The sequence below is a fragment of the Aotus nancymaae genome, unplaced genomic scaffold, assembly GCF_030222135.1.
Source record: "Aotus nancymaae isolate 86718 unplaced genomic scaffold, 86718_ANA_hifiasm-v0.15.2.pri h1tg000004l, whole genome shotgun sequence".
Classification (NCBI taxonomy): Eukaryota; Metazoa; Chordata; class Mammalia; order Primates; family Aotidae; genus Aotus; species Aotus nancymaae.
The window spans coordinates 44,838,229-44,863,558 of record NW_026988415.1 but is presented as its reverse complement, the minus strand read 5'-3'; the positions used below and the strand labels follow the sequence as shown (position 1 = coordinate 44,863,558).

General features: G+C 46.0%; 1 protein-coding gene across 1 annotated transcript; it reads right to left on the bottom strand.

Annotated features, from left to right (window-relative positions):
• Positions 1 to 3,284: 3,284 nt before the first annotated feature.
• Positions 3,285 to 24,901, bottom strand: LOC105711951 (nuclear RNA export factor 2-like). The gene is made up of 21 exons (XM_064362252.1): positions 24,676 to 24,901; positions 12,902 to 13,091; positions 12,521 to 12,674; positions 12,130 to 12,213; positions 11,914 to 12,018; positions 11,716 to 11,796; positions 11,499 to 11,568; positions 11,254 to 11,342; positions 11,025 to 11,132; positions 10,722 to 10,831; positions 8,999 to 9,035; positions 8,554 to 8,622; positions 8,412 to 8,467; positions 8,164 to 8,271; positions 7,985 to 8,043; positions 7,746 to 7,861; positions 7,607 to 7,649; positions 6,945 to 7,017; positions 6,229 to 6,411; positions 3,710 to 3,770; positions 3,285 to 3,560 (listed from the first exon to the last, which is right to left on the bottom strand). Exons 1-21 carry the CDS (start codon positions 24,716 to 24,718, stop codon positions 3,516 to 3,518), a joined length of 1,884 nt encoding a protein of 627 aa, XP_064218322.1. The 5' UTR covers positions 24,719 to 24,901; the 3' UTR covers positions 3,285 to 3,515.
• Positions 24,902 to 25,330: the final 429 nt, after the last annotated feature.

Here is a 25,330-nt window from a genome sequence, read left to right as displayed (position 1 = left end):
CTGGCGTCTCCTAGCTTCCAGGCACCACTGTGGCCCCCAGTGCCAACTGTGGAAGCTCTGGTGCACCTGGTCTAGCTGCAGCTTAGTGGAGAGCTGACACATGCTGGCACCTGGAGCTCCCCACCCTGCCTGCAGCAGTGGCCATTTCTGACTGCACAGTGCTTGGACCACACACTCGCTCACACACCCTTCCCTGCTCCATGCAGTCTCCCATGGCAGGCGTGTGACACAGGCCGGTAGCATGAGACAAGTGCAGTCTGCCAGGTCGAGTGGGTGGAATGAGCACAGTGGGCCCGAGAAAAACTCAAGCAAAGGGGCCACCAGCCACAGAGGTTTCTAGCCAGAAAAGTGACACCCCAAAGATCCCGTAACAGTATGAACATCATAGTGTGTACTTACACAAAACTAGATGGTATAGCCCACTACACACCTACGCTATATGCTATAACCTATTCCTCCTAGGCTGCAAATCAGTACAGTGTGTTACTGTACTGGATACTTTAAGCAATGGTAACACAATGGTAAGTATTTGTGTATCTAAACATAGAAGAGGTACAATAAAAATAGTATATAAAAGATAAAAAATAGTTACCTGTATAGGGCAGCTCCATTATAATCTGGTAGAACCACTGTCATATATGTGGTCCATCGTTAACTGAAACATTGTGTGGAAAGAGAGAGAGAGAGAGAAGCAGTAATTCTCATTGTTAAAGAGGAACCCTAAACAAAATACTTAGGTTCATTGATTGACTTCCCAGACAACAGAGAAGAAAAATAATGGTACTCTGTGTAATTATAGGTTTTGAGTTCCTGGACACTAATTTACAAGTTTGTTTCTCCAGGGAAAGTTGCTTAACTTCTCATAACTCCTGTACCCTGAGCTGAATAATATCAACAATGAACAGTAACTGGAATAGCTGTAAGGATTAAATTAGATAAAGTACCTACTGATTAAAATCCTCGTGAAAACATCAATAATCTTTTTGCAGGCCACCTTCCAGAGAGAGAAACAACTCTGTTTTCACATAATCCTTGCTTAAGAATGCTTTTATTCACGGCAAAATTATGAGGCAATTTATGGAGAATATAAACACCACGTTCTGGTTATGAGTTACATTTGAGGAGTAAAGGAAGGACAACGGAAATGAGGGGATGGGCTCAAACATTTGTCAAGTTTATTACTTAATCTGGGTAGTGGATACACAAGTGTTCACTTCATGGCTCTCTATAACATTTTGCATATTTGATATGTTGGATTAGTAACAAAAATTTTAGAAGCTGAAGGTTTAGTCTGTCATAAATGTATACTCATGTTACCAAATGACTAAAATACAGCTAATTATAGAGATGAAAATATCAATAACCAGCAACCCATCATGGCTGGAAAGAGAACTGTTAACATTTTCCTGCGTTTCATTCCCTTATTTTTTGTTTGCTTGCATTCGTGCAAATATATTGCATGTATATTGTGTTGACATTTCATAGAACTGTGATATATACACAGTTTTGTGCTTTATTGTTTTGTTAATGTTTTAATTAATATTAAATATTTTGCTATGGGGAAAGTATTGAAGTTTGATTTTTATCGAACCGTCTATAGATGCACCTGTCTCATTTCTAGAACAATGCATCTGAACGCACGGATTGGAAATGCCAAATCTGCTTTATATTAAATAATGTTACAAATCTGGGACTGCTCCTGGGCTTTTCATAGTCTTCCTTTAAACTGTATGCCAACCAGTCTGTTCCAAACAAAGATGAAGGTGCAGCACCACAGAACAATTACATTGCCTGGCAGTGCAAACCCCATTCACACGGCTCTCCTTTTGGATGGTGGGGAAGAGTAACAATAAATACAATGAATGACGCAAATGCATATTCATCACTAGAAGATGCTGGGCGTTTGGTATGGTTTGTCTCCATGTCCCCACACAAATCTCATGTTAAGTTATAATCCCCAAGTGTCAGAGGTGGGGACTGGTGGGAGGTGATTGGATCAAGGTAGCAGATTAACCCTTGCTGTTCTCGTGATAGTGAGTAAGTTCTCATAAGATCTGATGGTTTAAAAGTGTGGCACTTTCTCCGTCTCTCTCTCTCTCTCTCTCTCTCTCTCCTGCCACCATGTAAGATGTGCCTTGCCTGCCCTTTGACTTCTGTCATGATTGTAAGTTTCCTGAGGTCTCCCCAGCCATACATCCTGTACAGCCTGCAGAACTGTTAGTTAAACCACTTTCCTTTCTAAATTGCCCAGTCTTGGGTAGTACTTTATAGCGATGTGAAAATGCACTAATACAGCTTTGCTCTGAGTGCTTTCAATGCAATGATCCATTTAATCCAAGGCTTAGAGAGGTACAGGAGCTTGCCTTTGACTGTTGAGGCACTACAGGGAAGAACAAGATGGGCGTTATTCTTTTTGTAAGGACAACTATCCCCTTAGTTCCTAGTTTTAAGAAATTCACACTCCAACATATGGCTCCCTAATGTACACGTACATAAAGAACTGAAAAGTGCAAGTGGTAGGAAATAATGTATGCCAAACACGAAAGCGGAGGCATGATTTGTAAACTGGTGGTACCTCTCCTATGTCATCATTTATAGGACTATGACTTGACAACGTCATACTGCTATTATTTTAATTTTGAAAAGTATGCCTGCTGATTGTCTAATGTGCAAGCATCACAGAAGTGTGGGCAATAAATTGTGCAAATGTCCCACTCAACTCTTGCCTGCGATTTGGAACTGACCACCTTATGGTCAGTTCTCAACAACTGCTAAATGCCAGTCGTTGAGAACTGGCCATAAGGTGAGATTCTGTGCTACTGCTGTTTGTTCAGAAGTGAAAATAAATGGCTGAACACCGTCGAGAACATGGACACGGGGCACCCAATGTCAGCTCTCTGAGGAGTGCGCTGGGCCGACGGGTTGAGTCTTCCTCCCCCTGCAGGTGCTGACCTGAGACTCCTCCTCGAATAGTGTACCTTCGGGAAAGGGAAGGGTCGAGACGGTGGATGAAAGCTCCTGGTGTGCCAAGGTACCATGCCTGCTTCTGTGGGCCTCCAGGTCGAGCATCTGACAGGGTCCCACTGTCTCTCAAGGTCAATCTCTGGAAGGAGCGTGTGTCCTTTCTCATCAGGGTTTATTGACAAAATTACCTATGAAGGGAAGCCAGATCGATGTATCTGCTAAGGCCAGCCAGGGGCGAACAGGTATGCAGGGCTTTCAGTCCTGGCCCCACTGGCGCATGGTTGGGGCAGGAGAAGAGCAATCCAGGGCACACAACGTACAACATGCAACATCAGTCTTTATTATGAAAATAAACAGTGATCATGAGTGGGGCAAATACACAGAGCAAGTAAGCGGCTCTTCGGGTGGTTATGGCATGCAGCCTGCCAGTTAACTTTGGCTTCCTGATCGGCCAGGCCTCCAACGCCGCTCCTGGGCATGGCCTTAGGCTGGTGAAAAGAGGAAACAAAGAGGATGTGAACGAAGACAGAGAAGACATGAAAGGGCTCCTTTCAGGGGATCTGCTTGAAGGCCTCCGCTGGGATCTTGCCCTCGGTCTAAAGGAAGTAAAGAAAAGGAAGAGTTGGGATGTTAGTAGAGCCGGGTGCCCTGAGTTCCATTCCCACACTACCCGGCCTCCATCTTCTTGGCCCTCCTGACGGCCCAGAGACAGCCGTCTTTTGCCCACCTGATTCCCAGACCTCACCTGGAACATAGTGAAGACCTGACCAGCTCTGGTGTAGTTCCACTCATTGTCCTGAAGACACCTGGGGTGGGAGAAGAACAGGTGCTCTCCATTACTGCCCCAGGACAGGCATGCTGACCGTGCAATGCCACACTTACTCTATGCTACCTTTTTTCTGGGACACACGTATCAATATGAGCACTCTTGTAACCATGAAAAAAGGCCTAGGGAAAACCAAAACGCCTATCCCTGACATTCATGCCCACTAGAATCCAAATCAGAAAAATAGGGGTATTCAGATGAACAAGGGAGCTTAATACATACCAGTAAAGAAAGATGTTCAAGAAATAACAAGTGGAAATTCAATAGTATGTTTCTTTTCTATTGAGATATAACGCACATACTGTAGCAGTCACACCATTTTAAGGTGCACAATTCAGTGCTTTTACGTATATTCACAAGAGTGTGCAACCATCACAGCTATCTAATTCCAAACTATTTTGATTACCTCAAAAAGAAACTCCTTAACTGTTAGAGATCACTCCCCATTCTCCCTCTTCCCCGGATCTTGGCAACCACTACTCTGCTCTCCGTTTCTAGGGATCTGCCCGTTCTGAACGCTTCATGTGAATGGAATCATGTAATTATGTGGCCTTTTCTGACTGGCTGCTCTCACTTAGCACACAATGTTTTCAAGGTTCACCCATGTCATAGTATATATCACAACTACATTCTTTTGTATGAATGAATAATAGTGCAATAGTATTCCACCGTATGGATGCACCACATTAATCTATCCATTCATCAGCTAAAGGTCACTCGATGTGTTTCTATTTTTTGGCTATTTCGAATAATACCACCATGAAAATTCATGTGCAAGTTTGTTGAATGGGCATATATTTTCATTTCCTTTGGTATACACTTAGGCGTGGGATTACTGGGTCATGTGTTAACTCCGTATTTAAGATTCTGAAGAACTGCCAAAATCTTTTCCCCAGCGACCGCTCCATCTTATGTCCCCAGCAGTGATACCTGAGATTTCTAATTTCTCTGCATTCTCCCCGACATTTGTAATGTTTTCTTTCATTGATTAAAGCTATCCTAGTGGGTACGAAGTGGTAACTCAGTGTGGTTTTGATACGCATTTCCCTAACGACTAATAATGTTGAGAAGTTTTGCACGTGCTGTTGGTCATGTTGTAGTTTTGCACGTGCTTGTTGGTCTTCTTTGGAGAAACATCTATTCAAATCATCTCCCCATTTTCTAACTGGGTGGCTTGTCTGTTTCTTGTTGAGTTGCAAGGGTTCTTCTTGTCAGCGATGTGATTTGCAAATATTTTCCCCTGTTCCACCGAGTCGGTTTTCCACTTTCTTGACAGTGTCTGTTGATGCACCAAAGCTTTTAATTTAGATGAAGTCCAATTTACCTTTTTTTTCCCCTTTGGTTGCTTGTGCTTTTGGTTTCATATGTAAGAAATGGTTGCCTAATTCAAGGTCATGAAGATGTACACTTACAGTGTTTTACAGTTCTAGCTCTTACTTTTAGGTCCTTGATCCATTTTCGGTCAGTGTTTGCACATGATGTGAGTTAGGGGCCAAAAGTAATTATTTTGCAAGTGGATATCCACTTGTCCCAGCAACATCTGTAAAGAAGACTATTTTTTCCTCCACTGGAACTATTTTTTCCTCCACTGGATTTTTTTCAGCACCCTGAATGATAATCAACTGGACATAAATGAGTCGGATTATCTGCAGACTGTCAATTCTATTCCATTGATTCCCACGTCTGTTCTTATGTCGGGACCATGCACTCTTGATTAATGTAGTTTTGTAGCAAGTTCTGAAATCGGCAAGTGTGAGTTTTCTAACGTTGTTCCTCTCTTTCAAGATGGTTTTGGCTGTTTTGGATCCACTGCATTTCCACATGAATTTTGGGATTACCTTGTCAATTTCTGCGAAGAAGCCACTTGGGATTCTGGCAGGGACCGCAATCAATCTGTAGGCTGTTCTGGGCAGTACTGGCGTCTTTAATGATATTAAGCCTTCCAATCGATGAACGTGGGATGTCTTTCCATTTATTTAAATCTTCTTTTGTTTTTTCTCAGCAGTGTTTTGCAGATTTCAGAGTATAAGTTTTGCGCTGCTTAAGTCTGTTCCTACTTATTTTATTTTTTTCAATGCTACTGTAAATGGACTTCTTTCCTTAATTTCATTTTCTGGATTGTCCATTGCAACTACATAGAAGTGTGAATGATTTCTGTATATTGTATCTTGCAACCTTGCTGAACTGGTTTATTAGTAGTTTGTTGTGCTGGATTCTTGCAGATTTTGCATACGGAAGGTAATGTCATTTGGGCATCGTGCCATTTGAACACTTGTTTACCTATACCAGTTTAAAAGCATGATACCTTTCTCATGGGCCCACTTTTTTTCCAAAGCAAAATATCCAAGATGTTATTTTTCCAAATTGCACGTGAGTCTCCACTGCTCACTCCTCTGATGTCCCAACTCCCCTCATCCCCATGTACTCCCAGCACTCACTTCTGAGACCATTCCAGCTTCATCCCAGACTGGGCAGAGAACGCCTGCACCATTTCCTGCTGCTCCTGGGAGAGGGAGGGCTCAGAGCTGGAGGAGGGTGTGGACACTGGGATGGAGAAGGCACTCTGAGTCTCTGGGGGGCTGACGTCCCTCACAAACAGCTCGTCATTCACGATGCACAGACTGGAGGAAAGAAAAATGCACCCTCAAACTGGACAGGTAGACAACTCCACACCCCCGACAACAGGATCCTTCTTAACCACTGCCACTCAGCAACCAAATTCCTTCCATATCCCTACTGTGCCCGCCGCCCAGATTTTTTTGGCTGGTACCCTCTGACCCTCCCACGGAGTCCACTTTTGGAGAGACTGTCTACCAGCTTCACTAGATTTTCAGATCTAAGCCCAACACGTTTACCCTGTGTAAGAGCCCAAGGAAGTGGATAGCCTTATTCCGGTTTTCAGAGAAAGGCAATGAATCACAGAGAGTTTGGCTAAGTTGATGAAGGTCACACAGTTTGTGAGTGCTGCGGTGAGGAAGAGAACCCTACTCCAACTCCAGGGCCCACACTCTTAAACACTAGGCGAGACTGCTCCCTGGATCTACCTGTTGGCCTTCCACAATATTGAGCACACCCCGAGGACTGCACCCACCACATTCCCACACCACTGGCCCCAGGCTGGGATGGGTGCTCCCACCCACAGCACAGCACTAACCTGGAATTGCTACCACGGGTAGCGATGAAGGTCCGGGTGAAGGCGAGAACAGAACCCTGAGACTGTCCTTCCACTTCAAAGACAACAAACACCACCACCTTAGAGTTGTACAGGCTTTACGTGCTCACACGGTGATCCCCAGTCAGAGTCTCGCTTGACACTCACACAGAATGGGGGTAGACCAGGACAATTGTTCACATGGAGTCAGGAGAATGTGGCAGGAATGGGGAGGGCAACAACGGGAACAATCCACTCCCAGTGATAGGGCCCCAATCATGTGTGGGGCCCCGTGAAAACCACAAGTTCACTTGATTCCTATTTCACAGTAGCCCAAGAGACGGGTTATTGTTGGCCCGATTTTGCAAATGAGGAAACTGAAGGGTTAAGTAACCGGCATAAGTTCACAGAGTAAGAACCTGGGATGAGAGCTGTCAAACTCCACAGTCTGTGTCCTTAAAGCACGCCTGAGCTGTGCAGGGCAGACAGGCATGGACCTAGTTCAGACCAGGGTGGTTTGCGGGCGCAGTGGGGGTGGGAAAACACGGAGGGACGAACAGGAGGGAAAGGGACAAAATCAGGGAAGCTGGGAGAGTTCTGAGAGGGAGCCCAGCCAGGGGGAGGAAGCAGTGGGGATCTGGGGAGGGGACTCTACAGACACTCACCTTCCTTGAACACCCCGTTGACAGAAAAGCAGAGCATCCGCTTCTGAAAGGGAAGAGCTCAAGTGCTCAGGATCCTCCTTAACCTCCTTACCCACCTCTGGCTCTCTGGGCCCGCCCGAGGGAGGAAGCAGGCGCTCACCGTCTGGTACCACGTGTCCACCAGGAAGGAGCTGAGGTCATGCTGAGTCTTGGGCAACGCACCGAGGAAGTCCACAATGTCACGTTTTGTGTGTCTCAGCAGCTGCCCCCGAAGGTCTATAGAGGAGAGGAGAAGGAAGGAAAGGGGGGGCGGGGGCTGCCACACTCTGATCTGTGGCCTCTGTGATTGTTCCCGCCACACCCCCTTACCTTGCCCACTCTTCCCCCTCACACACTTACCGGGGTCCTTGACTACTTTTATATTCCTGCTCTCCCCAAAGTACTGGCTCAAGCTCTTCCTAGGAGAGAAAGAGGACCAGGAGTGGGTGGTCCGGCCAGTGCGGACATTTCCAGGAGCTGGCCTGTGTCTGCTGGGGAGACACACAGCCACGGAGCAGGGTCTGAGCCCTGATACTCACGGGGCTGAGTCCTCGGGGTTGAAGGGAATAGTCATGGAGAAGCAGGCCTCCTCATGGTAAGCACCAAGGAGACCCCGTCTCTCTCCGGAGTCATAGATCGAGTAATACCTGTGGGGAAGCAGTGAGGATAGGCTATCTCTGTGGCCTGGGCCCCAAATGAGACTGGAAAACTCCCGTGAACTGATCTGTTCATGGGTGGCCCAGTGTGCCTCAGCCCTCCACTTCCTCATGGTCCCAGGGATACTCACTGCTGCAGGAACTGCAGGACTATATGCTTTAGGGTCTCAAATCCATTACGGCTTTCCTGAAATCAAAAGACAATTTGGACCTATGCAGTGGACAAAGCCTCCCTTACAACACTCCAAATCTTGCTTGGTCCTTCTTCCTCACCTCACACGGTTTCATGAACTCAGAGCTGTCAATGTCAACAGTCACTGCTGGGGATAACTCTCGGCCGTCCTGGAGAAGGAAAGAGGAAGTCAGCAGTGGAGACCAAGGAGGTGGAACTGAATGACCGGTCAGATGAACATGCCCGGGGAGAAAAAGCATCAGAGGCCCGGTGGGAAATGGCCCTGGAATTCCCAGTGGGCGGCTTTCTCATGAGGTGCCGGACATCTCTACAATTACATGCCAGCATGGGTGTTTGTGTGCGTGTGTGTTTAAGGACACATTTTTCCAGGCAGAATATTCTTGTCCTTTTCAGGAATCCATGTCTCTAAAATGGATGAGGGTCTGATACAAGCATGTAGTCTAGGCCAGACCCAAAGGACTTGAGGGCAGGCGTGGAGGTCATGTTCTTGAGTAGGAGGAGACTGACGGTATGATAGATACTTACCAGGCGTAGCAACTTGGGGAAACAATCCTGGATGGCACTGCCCGAAACCAAAAATAGAATGAAGTGACTGACAGTTCAGGGTTGTGTGGCCTCTCTCCCTCTCCTTTCTCCTGGTTAGCTTCCACCTAAACTGCCCTGACTCCCTTTTCTCCAGTGCCACAAGCAGCAGCATTGGGAGCCCAGGCTCCAGGGCTTTCTTCCCCTCCCTCTCTTCCTCGTCTTTTTCCAAGCCAACATGGAAGGCTCTGCAGGGAGCAGGAAATGGGGTGGGAACCCAGGGCTCTGCTACCTCACTGGCTGCTGCCCACCAACCTGGTCAAGAGCAGGTAAGCCCTTAGGGATGGCCCAGGGTGCTGGGACAGGGAGGTGAGTGAGGCCGGGCTCAGGAGGCAGGAAGGGGAAGGCGGGGGGGGGATGACAGTAGAAATGGGGCCAAGGTAGGGGTGGGAGGGACGGGGGAGACATAGGAGATGAGAGACAAAGGAGAAGCAGGATGCAAAGCAAAGGGAAGGGAAAGATGCTCTACTGTGGGGGGTGGACTTCAGGGAGGAAGAGAGGAGAAAAGGGCTCCCCTGCTGCAGCCCTTTCCCTCACCGCCCCCTGGCTGGCCCTGGGGACCGAGGCAGGAAAGGAAAACATGTACCTGTTGGGCTGGGGCCCGCTGGATGCAGCTGGAGCCTTTCTCACCTGTGTGAGCTCAGTCTGAGCTGGGCATGGGAAACAGAGCATCCACGGGGACAGGAGACCTTCTTCCAGGAGGAGTGAAGGGTCAGGCCCCAGCTCAGCATGGGATTCAGAGTCTGGGGACCCCCTCTCCCGGCCACTGCATTCTCTTCTGATGGTCCCCGGCGCCTGCGCCCCAATGTGCTGGCACCTTAACCGAGGAAGGCTACCCGTCTCTGGCTACCCAGGGCTCCTCTGAGGGCCCAGGCAAGACAATGTGAGGTGTGGAAGGAAGGAGGGGCAGTGGCTTGAGAGGTCTGTCTTTCTGTCTCCTCAACCTCCTCTGCCCAGTGCCTTCCACTCCTGACTCAAGAATGTGGCCCACTTCTGGTTCCCTGACTCGTTAAAGCCAGGTTTCTACTCAAGGAGGGCCCAGCTTCTGGCATTGGGCCAGAGGAAGAGATGGCAGGACAGCAGCCACCCAGGGCCTCGGCCCCCAGCACGGGGCAGGGAAGCCCCCACGCCAGCTCAGGACAGGTGCGGGGACCTTTCTGGAGCAAGAGAAGGAGAACCCCTCTCGGGAGAGTGGAGGGGAGTCCCATCTCACCATGGAGGCAGGAAGGCCTGTCTCAGCATGAGGCCCAGGGCCACAGGACTCTTCTCGGTCCAGGGCAACCAGCATCTGAATACTGCTGGTCATCGGGAGGTGGGGGAGCCCCATTTCCTGGAGCAAACTCACAGAAGACATGCTGGAGGAGGCCGGGCAGAGACAGGAGGGAAAGGCACCCCAGAGCAGGTGAAAAGGGAAGCATGTCAGAGGAAGGAAAGGAGACAGCTAAGCACAGATGAGTGAGTGACGCCGAGACAGGAGAGAGAGAGAGAGAGAGAGAGAGAGAGAGAGAGAGTGTGTGTGTGTGTGTGTGTGTGTAGGAGGGGAGGAGATCTGTGGTCCTCCCAGAGGACCAAGGCTGCCTCTTCCTGCACAGGGGCACTTTCAGATACAGCTCAGTCATCCAGGGAGCAAAGGCGCCCAGGAAGGGCGACAGGGGTTGCCACTGACCTCACATAGGCGGACTTGTCAAAGAAGGTGCTGCACAAGGGGTTCCCTTCTAGCCACAGCTCTTCGAGCTTCAGCCCTTTCACCTTGCCCAACTCCCACACCGACATCAGCTAAGAAAGATGGGGAGGAAACTGGAGAAGGAGGGCCAGGGAAAGACAGACACCCGGGACCCTGGGCCCCAAATTCCCCCGGCCCTCACAGTCACCTACAGACACCAGACACCTCTGCCTGCCTGTTGCCAACATCCTGATGTGTACCGCCATCCATCCTCCCCCCAAAGTTGATCTGGCTCCCGCTTCTCACCTCATTTTTGGAGAGGTTCAGGATCTTGACTTTGGGGGCCTTCTCTGTAATGTCAGACAGGCCATCCAGCTGGTACAGTTTGTTGTTGCACAAGTTCAAAGACAGCAGCTTTAGGTCAAGAAGAGTTAGTGTGGCGGCTACTACCTTGGGCCTCGGAGACAAATCTGCCCTCCACCTTTTCTCTTCCACCCCCTCTAACTAAAAACCAGCACTTGGCCTAAGGCTTCACCTCAGGGAAATTCGATTCAATGATCTTCAGGGTGGCAGCCATGCAGTTTCTTCGATTCAGGATTATATCCACATCACTGCCCGTCAGGTCTTCAGGAAGCCAAGAGAACGGAATCAGAAGTCTGGGAGGGCCCTGGCTGGACCAGAGCCAGCACCAAACCCTCCCTAAATTGCCATCCCTAGGTCTCCCTCCCAGGCAGACTGCTCTGCCCCCACTTACCTTAGAATTGCTGCTGTCAGCCATACCTGGGTCAAAGCGGAGACGTTGGAGATCAAGAGCTTGCCGGGAGACATCATATCGTTTGTCCATGGTCAGCTGCAGAGATAGAGATGAAGACAGAGACTCTGAGGCCCTGGTGGTTGTGGTGGTTGTGGTGGTGGTGGTGGCGGCAGTGGCGATGGCCAGGGGAAGAAGAGGTGCGTCCAGGAAGTGGGCATGCAATGATCCCGGAGTCTGTATTACCTTTAGCAACTCCATTTGGCTTGGCTTCAACCTATTCTTCACAGAGAAGGGCGCGCTAGAATGATTGACAAATATACATATCTGCAGGAAGGAGAGGCGGGGTAAGTACTAGGACCTCTAATCCCAATGAGGATGACCGGCCTCCTGGCCTGTCCTCCTGCCCAGAGACTAAGGACAGGGAACGCCCTCCGCACACACCTTCCGGTTCTGGTCATCGCAAATCATATAGTTGACATTGTTCAATGCGGAGGCAGTACTAGCACCTTGCACAAAGAAGTGTGCCCGATTTTGGAAGTAGTGGAACTACAGGGAGTGAAGGCAAGAGCAACGGTGTCAGAGGCCAATGGCCCCTGCTGAGCCAGGCCTCTCCCCGTACCCCGTGCCCACTCATCTGGCTTCACCATGCTCTCTTACGTCAAGCGGAGTGAAGGGGACACTGCAATGGCTCTGGATTGAATTTATTAGCCATGCCTTGTCATACTTTTCCCCGTAAGGAATCTGAGGGTAAAAAGAAGACATAGGAGAGAAGGGAGAGACAACACGGAACAAATGATAGAGAACAGAACCAACCAGCTCTTTTTTCTTTCTTCTTTATTCCAACCTTCTGCTTAGCTTGGACTTCTAAAGAAGCGACCGCTGACATGATTTCTTACTTATTTGCGTGCCAAATATGGATTCCCTAAACTCCCTTTCCCCCCATTCCAAAGCTCTCCTCCAAATAATCGACTTAGGGTGTTTTAAGTGGTCTTCCTTCTATCAGGTTCCAGAGTAGTCTACCTAATGCAGACCTCACCAAGATACTCACTGTGACCTTGAACCAGGCGCTCGTTTTTCTATCTTGCGTGTCCTCCATCATTTTTCTCTCTGGACATTTTCTGTTTCTCCACGTGGTAGTATGGATTCGGACTTCACTATGCCATTTCACTAGCTTCTTGTTGTGTTCGACGCTATAAGGAGTGCTGTGGGGAAGAGGCGAGAAGGCGGGTAGCCATTAAATCTAAGAAAGTCTTCTATACACGCTCCCCTCACTGTTGCCAGGGCTACAGTTAGGATTGCTTAGCCGTTATTCCGCTTCCAGCATTCCTCAGTTGTCTCATGAGAGAAAAAAAGGAAGACCACGGAGAATAAAAGGGTTGCACAGTCCCGGGGGACTGCTACTTGCAAACCAGGCTGCCTGGTCACTTACTGTCTTAGTTGGCGGTCCTTGTGGACATCCCCCATCTCCACGCTTCCATCATTCTCCTGGCACCCTGAAGGCGGAAGCTCACGCCCACCGTGTTCATAACGAGGGTTCCTCTTGTCAAAATTATCCTGGAAAGGATTCCCATCTTTCTTTCTTCCTTGAAAAGTGCTACCATGGTCATGGTGTCCTGCAACTGGGAGCAAGAAGACAAGTTCGAAGACACGTCAATGGTCCACTTACCACGTACCATGCCGTGGGCTAACTCCATGGTAGGGTAAGCAGAGCGCCAACCTGCCCCAAGGGACCAATCACACAAGCCCCAGAAAACAAACTCCTCTGCCTGTTCAGATACAAGGGCCTTATCTCACAGGTGGCACAATCAGGGGCGGAATCTTGGGAGAGGAAGCAACTGTGTTGAACCTCTTAAAAGAAATGGAGCAGGAATTATACAGAACAGAGGTGCGTGTGTCCATGGGTTAGAGTAGATACCAGACGCACACCTGGAGGGGGTCCTGATCTTGCCTTCTCTCGGGCTTCTCCAATCTAACACACCACCACACCAACACCTGGGAGACAACCTCTCTCGCACCTCCCAAATCCAGTCCCCCAAATGCATTCTGTGAACAATCGGCAAGCTGTACTTCTTTGCTGGTGTAGCACAGGCTTTAATGACTGGTGAGACTGATGTAACAGCTTCTGAAGCTGTCCCCCTACCTCCAGCCTTGCCCTCAACAATACTCAGTTGGAAATATCCAGAGCAGGCTTTCTTTTTGTCCAGCCTGAAATGCTTTCAGCCCAAGAGACAACTCTTCCCAAGCAAGTGACAGAATTCCCAGAAAGAAAGAAAATCAGCAAAGATATTGAAAACCACTAGAGTGGGAGAGAGACCCAAGATGGCTGTCCACTAGCAGCTCGGGATAGTAGCTCCTAGTGAAAGTGCAGAGAACGAGAGGACGCCACACTTTCAGATGAATTTTTGTTGCTCACGGAACAGGAGATTCCCAGCGGAGGAGCCCCACGGGTCGCTAGCGCGACTCTTGCGGCCGGCGCGGCAGTTTTGCTGGTGCCTCAGCGCGGCAGTTCTTGGTGCCGAGTGAGCGGGACTGGCTCCCCTTTTGGCCGATTCCCGGGCAGAAAAGCACCATCAATCTTAGCACCGCTGTTTTGGCCGGCGCAGTGGATTGCTCAGATTTCGGCGCTGGGAATCAACAAGTTCGACGTCCACTCAGAAACCTAATTTGAAAGTCGGAAATCACAAAGATGACAGGTGGATAAATTTACAATGATGGGAAGAAACCAGCGTAAAAAGGCTGAGAATACCCAAAATCAGAATGCCTCTCCCTCTACAGGTGATCACAGTTCCTCATCTCAGCAGAAACCCTACAAGCCAGAAAAGAGTGGGGGCCAATATTCAACATCCTTAAAGAAAAGAACTTTCAACCCAGAATTTCATATCCAGCCAAACTGAGCTTCAAAAGTGAAGGAAAAATAAAATCTTTTGCAAACCAGCAAGTACTTAGAGATTTTACCATCGCCAGGCCTGCTTTGCAGAAGCTTCTGAAAGAAGCACTACACATATAAATGAACAACCAGTATTAGCCTTTCCAAAAATATATCCAGCTAGCATCAAATGGCAGTATGAAACTCATATATATTATTAACTGGATAGAAAGCCAAAACCCATCGGTACGCTGTATCCAGACCCATCTCACATGCAACGATACACAAAGACTCAAAGGGACAGAGGAAGATTTACCAACCAAATGGAGAGCAAACATAAATAAATAAATAAAAAGCAGGAGTTGCAATTCTCACCTCTGATAAAATAGACCTTAAAGCAACAAAGATCAAAAGAGGCAAAGAAGGACATTACATAATGGCAAGAGGATCAATGCAACAAGAAGAGCTAACCATTCTATATATACACGCACCCAATACAGGAGCACCCAGATACATAAGACAAGTTCTTAATGACTTATAAAGAGACTTAGCCTCCCACACAATAACAGTGGGAGACTGTAACATCACATTGTCAATATTAGACTGATCAATGAGATAGAAAATTAACAAGGACATCCAGGACTTGAACTCAGGCCCGGAACAAGTAAACTTAATAAACATTTATAGAACTCTCCACTTCAAATACACAAAACATACATTCTTATCAGTACCATATCACACCTATTCCAAAAGTGACTACGTAATTGGAAGTAAATCACTCCTCAGTAATCGCATAGCATTTCATAGGTTTAAATGAAATATTGGTTGGCCGCTTGTTTGTTATTTTCTTTCCTTATTCCTTCCTGTCTCCACTGTTAAGCACAATTATTGGCATAAAAGAGGTTTTCAATTCCCATTTTTAGACTGCATTCTAGCCTGGGCAATAAAGCAATATTCCCGTTCTCTCTCCCTCTTTCTCTTCCTCTTCTTCATTCTTTTTCTTTCTTTCTTTCTTTTTTCTTTCTTTCTTCTTTTTTCTTTAAAAATAAATAAATAAATAAATAAAATAAAATAAAAAAAAGAAAACCACTAGAGTAGCAGGATCTAAAGGACATAAGTAAAACACTGTGCCCAGCAACGAAAGCAGAGCATGCTTTTTCTTGCCCCCTCTACCGTCTTGTAGCATTCATGAAGGTAGACCATCTCCTGGGCCATCAAACAGACCTCAACCAATTTCAAAATGTACACGTCGTCTCGGGGTACCCGTATGAATAAAATTTCGGTCACTGCCGATCTCTCTGCAATGTACTACTGATTACGGCCAGGCCTCAGAGGAACTTCGGTGGGGGCTGGGGAAGGCGGGTCATTGCTTCCACTGTGTGTGACCCACTGTCAGGACAGTTCTGCTCCTCTCGGCTGTTTTGGGACTTTCCCTGTGTGCCACTAGAAGGGATATTAAGTGTAGGCAGAGCGTTTGACCTAGACATTCCGGATGCTCGGTCCCCACAACTTGGAGGTGGACCTGGAGTGCTCACTTTCTCTCACACTCTACATCCAACCGATCGGGATGGATGTATCTTCTCTTGGCTCTACCTTTAAAATACATCCAGAGTCTGGCCACTTCTCACCACCTCCATTGCTACCTACCCTGGCCAGGTCACCAACATCTGTCTCCTGCATTATGCTGCCTTCCAATTTGTCCTTCCGCTTTTGCCCTTGGCTCCCTTACCATCTATTTTCAACACAGCAGGCAGAGGGACCTTTTTAATGCCTAAGCCAAATCTTGTCATTCCTCTACTCAAAATCCTTTAACCGGAGTTTGGGGCCCATCGGTATGTTAAAAAGCTATGAGTCCATAACAATACGCAGCTACAGTGACAACAGCAACAACAACAACAAAGACCCCTATTGCTGACATTTGGAGGATGCCCGGAAACCAACTCATTTTCACCAAAGTCCATAAATGAAAGGGAAAAAAATCAAAGATTAAAGTGAAGGTTAAGGGCACGTGGTGAATATATGGAGCACAGGAAGAGTCGGCGTCATTTTTGAGAACCAGCATTACTTCAGAAATAATGTCACTGAGGGGAAGAAGGTGTAAAAGTGAGCTATCCGACAGCTACAGCTACAGCCTCAGGCAAGGCTTTGTGTTGGAAGAGAGCACAGATAATAAAAAGCCACAGAGGGACGCGACAGAGACAGATGCTGAAGACAAAACACACACAGGCACACATCCACTTGCTGAACTCTGGCATCTCAGCACAATCCCTGTCTCGCAGTTGCGCTGCCAGAATTACAGGCGATCTCAAGAGTACTATAAAGCAGCTAGTGCTTCTCACCGAGACCGCCTGGGCTTCCCCTCGGGCCCCACCATGTACTGGCTGATCCTCCCACACAGACATAGTAGTGAGTATCCTTTATGACATCACGTGCATTCCTACTGGTACTTCCTGTGTCATTTTGGAATTCTGCCTACATCACTGCCATGCCACTGAGTGCATCAGCATCCCTGCTATGGCACGGAAAGAATGGGGTAAGAAGAAAACCAACACTTGCCCAGTGGCAACCAACAGTTGCTCCGTGTTGGGCAGACTCACTAGGTTTCTCTTGACCTCCTCACAGAAATCCCATGACAATCGTATCCACAGTCTCTCTTCAGATCATGGATATGAGGCTCACAGACGTCGCGTACATTTCCCAGCCAAGTAAGCGGCAGAACAGGAATTATGTCGTCACCTATACTGGTCTGCCTCTACACCGAATTATGTCGTCACCTATATTGGTCTGCCTCTACGCCGAATTATGTCGTCACCTATATTGGTCTGCCTCTACAACCTGAGTGCTCCTCCAGCGACTGCACGGGGTCTCCCTTAAGTGGCAAGCTTTCAGGTCTCAAGGACAGACTTTGGTGAGCAGGCCAGGGATGATGTTTTGTGTTAGTCACTCCTGTTGGGGTGGGAACCAGGTGCCTTGGACAAGGTGGAGATCTCTGTCTTCGACCAGATGGGTGAAATCTGCTTGGGCCACGGGTTTTCAGATTACTCTGGGCGGGTGATCACTTTGGGCGGGTGGTGTCTGGCACAGAAGAAGGGCCTCGTTAATATTTGTTAAAAGAATGCATGTGATATAGGTTTGGGATCATCGGCAAAACCACTTTTGACAATACATCCATCTCAACCATTTCTACCGACGTCTATTTGTATTTATTCCAGACCTATTCGGGCTGCAGAACTATTTCATAACCTGCTTGCAAAAGTAGAACGAACTACTTTTTTCTTCTGCAACATTAATATTTTTTCATTAATGTATCCTTAGAAATAGAACCAAGTACCTCCCTGCAGGCTAAGGCTAGAACGGCAGCTTTGAGGATCTCAGAGAAGGAGGCTTCTGCAAACAGTAGTGATGGAAATGAGGAGAGGTGTTCCCTGAATCCAGCAGACAGAGCTTTCTGGACATGTGGTCTCTGTAGGAAGAATGTTCTGGACCTACAGGCATGTTGTGTTCACTCAGCCTTCCGACAGACAGGAAGTACCATCCCTGTCTCAGGGAAAGGGAAGAGTGTGGGTCTGTGTGTCCGTGGAGCCCATGCAAGCAAATGTTTGTATTTTGTATTACACGCTTCTGGAATTAGGTTACAGATAGGCATGACTCCAAGTCACGTTGGGAAACGCATTGCCACACAATACTGGAGCCCACTGCACATTTCTTTTCATGTTTCATGTATTATATATGGCCAAATTTTGTTTCTTGTTCAGGATATGCTTTTTTCTTTTATTTTTTTTTTAACCTCTCAGTGTTTTAATATTTGAATTGATAGTTTTAAAATAAGAAAGTAATAGAGTTCTCTGCACACAAAAGTAATGGAACAATATCCACGGGTTGACCAGGGTTACAGAGCGCCCCCAGTGTGGGAGACCAAAAAAACCCACTGGAACACAGCCAGGGCTTCAAAGTGGGTGTAAGATTTTGAGTCCCTGATCTACCTTTCCCAGGAGAAGCACGTGAATACTTTTAAGCGTAAAGTGGTATTTTCCATGAGATTTACACCAACATACCCTTCCAGTAACCGTGTGTGGGTCTAATTTTCTGCGATACGCCTAACCATTCAGAAGTCATTCTTACACTTTGATCCAGACATTTCACTTTTTGAATTTATTACATAAATCGCTCTCTGTCTAAATATATACATATAATTATATGGCTGGGCCTTACAGGTGCCTTGGGACAGAAGGATGACGGGACCACAGAGTGGCTGATATTGTCCTGGGAAAAGTAGAAATGACTGTCCTTGGAATCAAGTAGACATGGCAAGGAAGGGGCGTGACATACAGAGTGAAAAGTCCAAGGGATGGATGTGTGGGTCAGAAAGGAGAGGGTGAAGTGAATACAGAGAAGACAACGAAACACACATTGAAAGAGCCCGTAGAGAACTGAATTCATCCTGGCGATACGCTCCCCTCCGGAAGCCCTCCTTCCTTCCTGTCCATGTACATCTTGTCTGTCCCTGTTACTTCACTTCAAGTTGAACACCAGAGAAACAGTTCCCACACAGTCCAAAAAAGGAGACATGGTACAGGGCAACAATGTGCAACGATGAGTTTCTTGCCCAGAAGCCTGGAGTCAGGGGTCACTGGTTCCAGACACCACACCCATCATTGCCCACCAGACTCTGAGTAGGCCCTCTCGCACCACTCATTTCAGCCTTGACACAGAGTCGCACAGGATTGGTTATGGGCACAGGATTTGAAATCAGATCCATCAGGATTTCAATCCTGGTGCTAAACTCTATGATCCAAGGCAAGTAACTCGCTGTGACTCAAGTTCTTTTTGCTCCTTTTCCCCCCACTCAAAGATAGTAACAGTTTCAACCTTGTGGGCTACTGTAAAAATTAAGTGAGTTAACACACGGAAATACATGAAAAGCACCTGGAGAAATGCCTGTGACCTAACAAGCACTATAAATAAGTTGTCTATTGCTATGTCCAGAACCTAGTACAACATCTGGCATTTACTGAGGGAGAAATGTGTGTTAGTTGTATTCGCTGTCATTAGTCCTCCTGGAAATGACAAGAAAGAGAGATGAGTGAGTCAGATCCGGTTGCCATGTCAGCCGTATTTTCACAAAGCGGCAGTAGTAAAGCAGGGCAGCCCCGGCCCCAGTGGGGAATCATGTGACATATGGATGAAGGGAACCAAAATAATATGCTCAGAGCATGAAACAGGTTATGTGGAAGGATTCAGTAGGGGACTTAAATGCCCATTTCCAATCTTTGAGGAAACAAAGTGTATTATGATGCAAGAAAGGTTTAAGTGGCACACTACAAGCAGCCAGGCAGAAGGTTCGTCACACCATGTGATACAAAGGGAAAGAAAAAAAATGTCAGGTTATAAAACTGTATATTATAGTATGATTCCTCAGAAGAAAATATCAACGAAAAATTCTGTTTTCATTTGTAAATATGAACACAAACAAGTCAGGGTAAAGGGACACGTGAGAATGTCAACCATGTGTAGAGGCAGGTGGCTGGAATGCAGAATGGTTATACTTTCACACCTACGCTTTATACTGGTATAAGTGGATGTTTATGGCTGGGTCAGCATTTTGTCAAGTGCTTGGGAAGAAGCACTTTTCCTATTGACCCATATGCAGCATAATGGAAACCGTTTATTATTGACAATCGGGTGTGAATATCTTCCCTCTGATTAATAAGCTAACCTCACTTTTGACGACTCATTCAACTTCTCCTGATCCCAGGTTCCTTATACGTAAAAACCAGGGATTAGGGCTAGCTACCATATCAATCAAGATATAGAACATATAACACACCCCAAGAGGTTCCCAGTTGATCTCCTCTTCATCCCTTGGCCCCATGCAAACACTGATCTGCTTTCCGTTAGTATATATTCGTTTTCCTATGCTAGGATTTCATAGAAATGGAATCAAACACCCTGTACCCCTTTGTGTCTGGCTTCTTTAACTCGGCATGTTTCTGTGACCCATCCATGTTCTTGACTTTTCCTTGCTGAGTAGTAGCCCCTTGACGGACATACCACAATTTGCTCACCTTTGATGTTGTTTTAATGAAGTTTCAGGAGGAAGTGAAAGGAGAAACATGCGTTCAATTAGCCATCTTTCTTGGACAGCCTTCTATTCTTTTATAACGGACATAATTTCATCCTTTATCACTCCTTTGTCTCTCTGGGGAAATATTATCTTAATGTCTGTTTCAGTCGCTTCCATTTTTTCTATTCCCCCAGTGCCAATTGTTGGATTTGTTGAGTATGTGCCATCCCTTCCATGTTGACCCTGGGTTGTGGCTGTCTTCTGCAGAGGAACCTCCACTGCTGAATCAGCCCTGGGCTCATGGACACTTTGCTTTAATCCATACCCTGCCCTGGCCTTGCCGGCAGTCTAGCTTCAACCCGGACACAAGCTGTGGTGGCCCCTCCTTTACCAGTTTCCTCATTTCCTTTCTGTTTGAAAAAGACGTTCTCCTCGATATCTTACACGGGAATCTTTATTTCATATTTTCCAGTGTAACTCTGTATTTATCATATATTGTAACATTGTCATTCTGAAGCCACAATTATAACATTTTAAAGGTTATATATATGGTAAAATACTTGCACTCTTATCATTTAAATTGCTCAAGCAGTTCTCAACCATGATTACATTAGAGCCACTTGGAGACGTTGAGACAATTCACTAGCACCAGGACACACCCAGAACAATCAAAGCAGAACCGGGGTTAGATCCGGGCAACCACATTTTTAAACTCTCCACGTGAATTGCAGTGTGCAACCAAGGTTGAAAACAACTGTGTTAAAGCCTCAGCTTTGGCTTATGCTTGCCAGAGGATCCTAGGAATAGCTGCCTCCTCATTTTGCTGACTTCCCGCTCAGCACTGTTTTGGGGACCCAATGAGTCTATTAGCTTAGAGCGGCGGTCAGCAACTATGGCCTGTGGGCCAAATCTATCCCAAATCCCCATTTCCTTCAAGGTCTTTTGCTTGTAACCAATTTTGCTGCCAAGTAGTGTGTTAATCAAGGTCCCAACCTGCCTATGCCAGAATTCACTGTAGCTGTTTTATACAAACAAGATATCTGAAATAAAATATATTACATAGCTTACGAAAACTCTGTGAGGGACAGAAAAGCAGGCCTGGATGCTGCACAGCCGGGAGAAGTCCACTCACATTATGAAACCGCCACAGCTGAAATACCACTGTTGCCTGCCCATTAATTGACATGCATGACAGAGACCGAATTCTAGAAACTCTGCAATGGCTGCCCTATAAAACCCGGAGACCTCCCTCATCACAGGTAGATCACTCCACATATGGCTCCCATGTTATTCAGTTCCACCTCTGAGTCTCATGTTGGCACATATGCTTCATATGATAGATATCCCATTTGGGACCCTAACAGCAAGGGGCTCTGGTAAATTGTGTGTTCGTGTGTGTGTGTGTGTGTGTGTGTGTGTGTGTGAGAGAGAGAGAGAGAGAGAGAGAGAGCCAGAGCGATAAGGAGAGAGAGAGAAAGAGAGAGTGTGCACCCATGCACGTGGTGGTGTGCATGTGTGTTTCCTTTCGTGTTCCAACTTTCTAGTCTCTACGGTACAGGAAAGCATATAAGAATGTTCAAGAGTGTTGGAATAGCTGCCAAGTACGCAGATTCATCGTATATTTCACAAGACATTTTTTTTTCTATTGTAAATGGTATATTTACAATAGAGATGGTATTTTCCATTTGTTACAATGGTTTGTGTATATTCGTCTTATATCCAACAAACTTGTTAATCTTCATTATTAATTTTAATTTTCTGTAGCTTCTCTTGAGTTTCATATGAAGATAGGCACATTGACAGCTATAAATTTATTTTCACTTTTATACATATATTCATTTATGTACGTAGGCATGCATGCATCACAGCTTACCGCACTCCCTAATATGATATAAGGCTTACTGCACTAGATTCAGTATGACATTGAACAGAATTTGTCATACCAGTCATCTTTATCCCTTTTCTGATTGTAAGGAGAATACTTCTAATGTTTTACTACCAAGGGTGGTGTCTGGTGTGGTGTATTGTTTCGATACCCACTGTCAATTTAAAGAGATAGCTTTCTATATTACCGATCCGCTGAGAATTACTGTCATTCTTGTTGTTCAATTCCGGCAGGTTAATTTATTGCATACCTTTTTTTTTGTTAATGGTCTTTGTGGTATGTGTCCTGTCCTCCTCCCTTTATTCAGCTAATGTGTTAAATTACATTACGGATCTCTTAAAATGTCAAACAAAGCTTGCATGCTTGGGATTAAACACAACTTTGTCATGCTGTATTATCTGTTTTACCCACTGTTGGGTTTAGTTTGCCATTGATTGATTTATATTATTTGCGCTTGTGTGACTAATTCAGATCGGCTAGTAATTTTGCCTTTGCGTGTATTCCTTGTCAAGAATATATTGAGCAAACTAAGATGTTCTATTCCTTCAGTATGGAAAGTTATATTTTTCCCCTGGAATTCATCTATTTAATCTAAATTTTCAAATTATCACATCTTTTTCATAATGTGATCTTTTCCATCTTTTCTGTCACTGTAAGTGTGACACTATCTTCATTCCAAAAGTGGCTTACCTGCACCATCTCGCTAACTTTCTCTGCCCATGTGGCCAGAGATTTTATCATTATCTTGTGTTTCTGAAACACTGACATCTAGCAATTTTGTTCAACTCTGTCACATCTGTTTTCAGTTTCATCAAGGCGGGCTCTAATTTTTATCATTTTTCCTTAACAGAGTGGAAAGGCGTGGAGATTATTCTTTATTAAGTAAATGATCAACGAACTGTCCTTTCATCTACCACCTGATTTTATTTTTATAATAGAATACAATGGATATTCAAATATCCAATACATTCCCTCGTTTGGAAAAGACCTCTGGCTTATCAATGCTGGTCTTTTTAACCAGTGCCATCGTGTCTATTCAATTAAATGATCAGATGATTAAGGAAGAGGAAATTGCGTCGTTGATGTAAAAGAACTTTTACTATAAACTTCCCGTAAGAGAAGAGCAGACAGCGTAGAAAGCAGCAGAAAGGATGTCGACTTTGAAATCACACCAGGGTGGATTCAAATCCCGATTCTGACACTTACAGCCGATGTGGTGGTGTTAGGCAAGTACTTAATCCCTCCCAGCTTCGATTCCTTCATGTGGTAGTCAGTGCTGCCACTTACCAAGTGTTTACATTCTCCCCTGTCCCAGGCACCTGGTAGAACTGCCTGTCCTGACTGCCTTCCTTGGGGCAGGGTTGTGCATGCGACTAGCTCTGGCCCGTGGGTTGTGAGTGACCAGTGAAATGGGTTATTTCTGGGCCAGAACGTTTGGTTGTTGGTTTGAGATCCCCTAGGGCTCTCTCCTACTCTGACGCAGTGACTAACCCTTTTCTAGATGGTGGCTGCTCCATTAGTTTGGGTCTCTGGGTCATTCCAATAAGAATCGCTCAGTACCCAAACATCCCCCATCCCATGAAGGATGTGCACCTGCCATAAACATGTAGCAGGACTGAGAAATAAGCCACTGAGGTTTGGGGGCTGCCAATAAGCACAGCGTTACACTCAGCCTCTCCCGACTCATATAGCTCATCTATCAATTAAAATAACACCTTCTCAGGATTTTCCTGAGGGTTAAATGCAGTAACTTGCATGATGGCCAAGGTTATCACAGTGCTTGACATATAACAGGGGCTCAAACTATGGCAGCTGTGATTATTAAGTAATAACAAAATGGTTCTGAAGAAGTGTGTGTGTGTGTTTTTTTTTTATAAAATGAGCAGTACTGCGTCTGCTTGTCTTGACAGGTAAGTTGTATCCTGTTTTCAAGAGTGGGGCACTTTATTTGCTGCCACAGGTAACACTTCCTAATCACTTGCATTTATGCACGTATTGTTTGCCACCACCAAGGTATCAGACGCATGCTTGACGGTATCTCTGAAGAGTAAAAATGTGGAAAGCTTCAAGCAGGAGAGACTGACTAATGACATAAAATAAAATGAATTAAAGAGCAATAACCAATTTCTTAATGAGCAGAATAGATTACAACTACTACAAACCCATACTCCGCTGTTCTGAGTAAACAAAGGCACAAGGTTTTAAAGTGTTAGAAGATGTAGTCTGAACAGGGTTTCCCCAAATATTTTCTGAAGAACACTGGTACCTCAAATGCTCTATGGAAAAACTGTGCCATGCCCATATAAGTTGGGGAGAGTAGCCCTCCCTTTCAGACTCAATGTTGTATATTAGCAGATCATCTAACAAATTCCTACAGTATTCGTTTACCTTCAGTTCTGTATGTCCCACACTTCCTCAGAGTAGAGCACATTTTGTTGTTGCTTTGTCCTGGCCCTAGTGTCTCACAGAACAGACTTGGAAATGCTGAAATGAGAGAAAAATCGATTGTTCGAGCTACATGAGATATCAAATATCACAAGTCACAATATTCTCTAGCCATCTGCCGAGCAATACTTAAAACCCCGTAAGTTTAAGCACTATCTTGCTAATTAGCTCAACTTCATCCACCCAATACCACTTTCATAACGTACCAAATGTTATCACCCATGATTGTACCTTAAATCCATTCACTATACTTTCCCACAGGAAGAAAAGGAGAGTTTTCAGGAAGCAATCTAAGAAGCAATCACAAAATTGGGGGGTGATAGGGGAAGAATCAGAAACAAAAGAGTGTCAAGCTATACTACTATAAGCCACTGAGGGATCCTAAGCACAAAATAAAATTTGTCACCCCACTCCCAAATGTACTTTGTAAAGCCAATGGAAGTTCAAATAAAGTATAACAAGTAAATTCTGAATCTTCACATCATGACGACTTGGACACTTTCATTGAAATATCAAATTCCCTTTAAAAAAAAAAAAAATACCGCTTCTCCTCTCTCCCTTTCACCCACCCCTCTGAGCCCATGTTTAGAATGTTTAG

Excerpts from the sequence above, each read along its gene's own strand:
- LOC105711951 (XM_064362252.1), bottom strand. The coding sequence starts at position 24,718 with ATGTGCTCTACTCTGAGGAAGTGTGGGACATACAGAACTGAAG. Across the intron at positions 12,675-12,901 it reads AAGGACCGCCAACTAAGACA|CACTCCTTATAGCGTCGAAC; the intron begins GTAAGTGACCAG and ends TCTTCCCCACAG. Across the intron at positions 7,018-7,606 it reads CAACGGGGTGTTCAAGGAAG|TGGAAGGACAGTCTCAGGGT; the intron begins GTGAGTGTCTGT and ends TTGTCTTTGAAG.